Source organism: Ciona intestinalis, unplaced genomic scaffold, assembly GCF_000224145.3.
Source record: "Ciona intestinalis unplaced genomic scaffold, KH HT000987.1, whole genome shotgun sequence".
Lineage (NCBI taxonomy): Eukaryota > Metazoa > Chordata > Ascidiacea > Phlebobranchia > Cionidae > Ciona > Ciona intestinalis.
The window spans coordinates 1-3,271 of record NW_004191308.1 but is presented as its reverse complement, the minus strand read 5'-3'; the positions used below and the strand labels follow the sequence as shown (position 1 = coordinate 3,271).

At 33.3% G+C, this 3,271-nt stretch overlaps 1 protein-coding gene across 1 annotated transcript; it reads left to right on the top strand.

Moving 5' to 3' along the window:
* The first annotated feature begins 56 nt into the window (after positions 1-56).
* Positions 57-2,890, top strand: LOC108950796 (coiled-coil domain-containing protein 171-like). The gene is made up of 8 exons (XM_018816861.2): positions 57-218; positions 687-774; positions 891-988; positions 1,168-1,272; positions 1,501-1,653; positions 2,037-2,149; positions 2,489-2,570; positions 2,678-2,890. The coding sequence occupies exons 1-8, from the start codon at positions 141-143 to the stop codon at positions 2,873-2,875; spliced, it is 915 nt and encodes a 304-aa protein (XP_018672406.2). The 5' UTR covers positions 57-140; the 3' UTR covers positions 2,876-2,890.
* Positions 2,891-3,271: the final 381 nt, after the last annotated feature.

The following is a 3,271-nucleotide window of genomic DNA, read 5'->3' as shown; positions in this document are numbered from 1 at the left end:
GTCCTTAATGGATAATATATTGTATATTAAAAAAACGTTTGAGCACATTCAATGTACTTTTTAGATCTGTACAAGTATATGCTGACATCCGGAAGCAACTGGATGCCGAACTTGCCGAGAAGACGAAGATCATCGAAGAGATGTCCGGACAGCTTGAGAGTCATCAATCCAACCTCGATCAGTTGAAACAGGAGCTCGGAAAAGCGAGGAAAAGACAGGTGATCCCACGCATTTCTGTTTACCCTAAATATGCAACTAATTGGGAAATTAGGGAGAAATTAATTGAAATGAAAATACTTTTGTTTACCCTACTGTTGTAAAAATAAAAATAATTTTCTTTTTTTGCCTGGTTGGGTTAATTTAACACAAGTATTTGACACAGTTTTGAAGTTCATACACTCAGAAACCAAAGAAAGCTCTAATTTGATTCTCTTAATCTATATAATGCCATAATCACCTTTATAATTAATTTCTGTATAAAGGTGGCTGTACACAGTATCTGGAATTCTTCTGTTTTGTCTGTTTTGTTCGGATTTTGCTGCCGCATGTGGAACTCCGAAATGAGTTTGCATATGACTTCGCAAGCGAATTCGCATGCCGTATACTGTGTACAGCCACCTTTAAAGAATAAATGATAACACATTATACATATGAGGAGTTTTAATTTCATTTCTTCATTAAACTAGATATTCCTTGATGAAACATATGGGGGCAATGTAAGAGAGATGGAATTACTGCTGGAAAACTTTGGTCTTCAAACTGAACCTCGTGCATGTAAGTTTTGTGTGCTGGAAATAACATTTCTTTGTTAATATGCTGTGTGATTCCTATAATTGACATGTAATTTAGAAATTTATTCCACGCTAAAAATTAGAAAAAACTTCTTTTAGCTTCTGGGAAATCAAAAGGCAGCAAAGATCCGAAAATTGTGTTGGAACGAATGAAAAACACTTTGTTTGGTTACCAGAAGCAAGTTGCTGATTTACAAGTTGGTTATGTTTGTGTAGATTTCTTTGTTTTTATTTAAAAAAAAATATTTTTTTACATTTTTTGTCTAATAACTTTTTAAAAGTTCATAAAAAAAAATTTTTTAAAATTTTTTACAAATAAGTAATAACGAATAAAATATTGGTATAATACCGTTAAATTACCCACCACTTAATACAGAATAAAGTAAAGAATCTTACCTCAGTTGAGAAACAGGCACAAAAAGATTGTTCAAACTTCCGTGACTTGGCTGTGACAAGAGAAAAAGAGCTACAGCAAACTCAGGTTAGATGTTTGTGTGTTTTTTCTTTGTAGAAAATTTAGTTGTTTGTGTGTGTTTTTTTCGAAAAAGGATATAGTTAAAAATAGTATAGCAACATGTATCTTTAGAAATGCATTACCTAATTTTGGCAATAAAGTTGTACCATTACTACTTTTCTACACCATTTACTTTTCTATTTCATTCATTGCAGTCATTAAACAAGCATTTTTTTTAATTAATTTATTTTACAGAAAGAACTAAATGAATGTGAGAAGGAATTGATCAGCATTCGAACCCAGCAAGCAGAATATGAACGAGAGGTCAAGAGGTCAAGTGATGATCTCATCAGTATGACCTCTGAACTTGAACAGCAAAGACAAAGATGTCATCAATTGGAAACTAACGTAGGAAAAAAATCTTACTTAATTTTATCATGTTAAATAGGCGAATAATTTTGTTTTTTACAATTCCAATTTTTTGTCATGACCTTAATGTACAAGGACTAAACAGTGAAGGTAAAGTTTTATTTCACTGTTTATGTTACATTCTATTCCTACAATGTGACAAGTCATTAGACCTAAGATGTATGCCTCAGTTAGCAATTACCCCAACCCTTTGGAAATTACTCCAATACCCAGGGTCATTGACCATTACCCCAACACCCAGGGTCATAGGAAATTACCCCAACACCTAAGGTACTATTCTTTATGTTTTCTATACTGTTTATTGTTCATTCTGAAATACTTGATTTGTACTTTAATTGTGAATGAGCTTTTTCTGCTTCTAGGTTGGTTCCATTCAAGACAGATATAGTGACGAGACCGACATCCATGTTGGCTTCCTAAGAGAGTTGCTACATGTTATTTGCAACTCAAATGGGGAAACTAACACATTGACTAAGTACGTGTTTAATATGGCGTATTAGTGTTACTGATATTTGTATGTAATGGTTAGCAGCAGTGCGCCTTTTTTCAGCCAAGAGGATACTGGTTTGAGGCGTAAGTCTGTTACCAGTGTGGACATTTGTGTCGTTGGGATACTTAATTGCTATATCTGATACCTGATTGTCCTCTGTTTAAATTCTCACCCAAACACTAAAAAATTAAAAACACCTGCAAAGTTGCAACTTCTGTAACTCGTGTGGGCACAAGGTGTATGAAACAGAACATCTGGGTTATAAAAACTGCTGGTTTCCACCATAGAGGATAAATAATTTAAGTTCATATTTTATTCACTTAGAATTACCTGGCTTGATGCTTCACTTCATGTAAGAGACGGTCTCGATTCACTCATTTCGAAGTTTAATCGATGCAATGAACAGGTTTGTTTGTTTCTTTTATATATGAACTTCCTTATATATAAGCGTTTTTTAGAAAAGTTAAAATAATTTATGCCAAGATGAAATTTTGACAAATTTTGAAATTCCAGTGCAAGACTTTGGAGTCTTCTTGCTCCGAGATGCAGAGATCGATCGGAGAGCTTCAGAAAGCTCACGAGTCCTCCGTGGATCGACTTGCGGAGCGATGCAGGGAGAGAGAGGAGGAAGCAGGAAGACAGAGGAAACAACTCGAGCAACATTATGAAGCTCTTCTTGCTGAGATGAATGGAAGGACAAAGGTAGAATGAACATTTTTCAAGCATGTTCATCTAAAAAAAGGAATCTTATTATTTTTTTGTTGGGGTGTCTAAAACCCTAAATATTACTTAAAACATAATTCAGGAAGTTTTTTTTTAGTTTTAAACTTATCGTATCCACTTGAAGAAACATGGTATCTGTAGATACTTATTTAACCACTTTACTCATGCTAACTTTACATGTCTTCATAGAAAACTTAACTGAAATAGTGAAAATAAAATGGTGTGTAAAAATATTACTCAATATTAAATCTCAAAATCTGTAGCTTTTAAATTTTTTTCACTTTTTAACTCATAGTACACACTGAAAATAACACTTCTATCTGTGGATATCGATTTAACCGTTTTAATCCCTATTAACTTTACAAAAATTTGCACATTTATCAA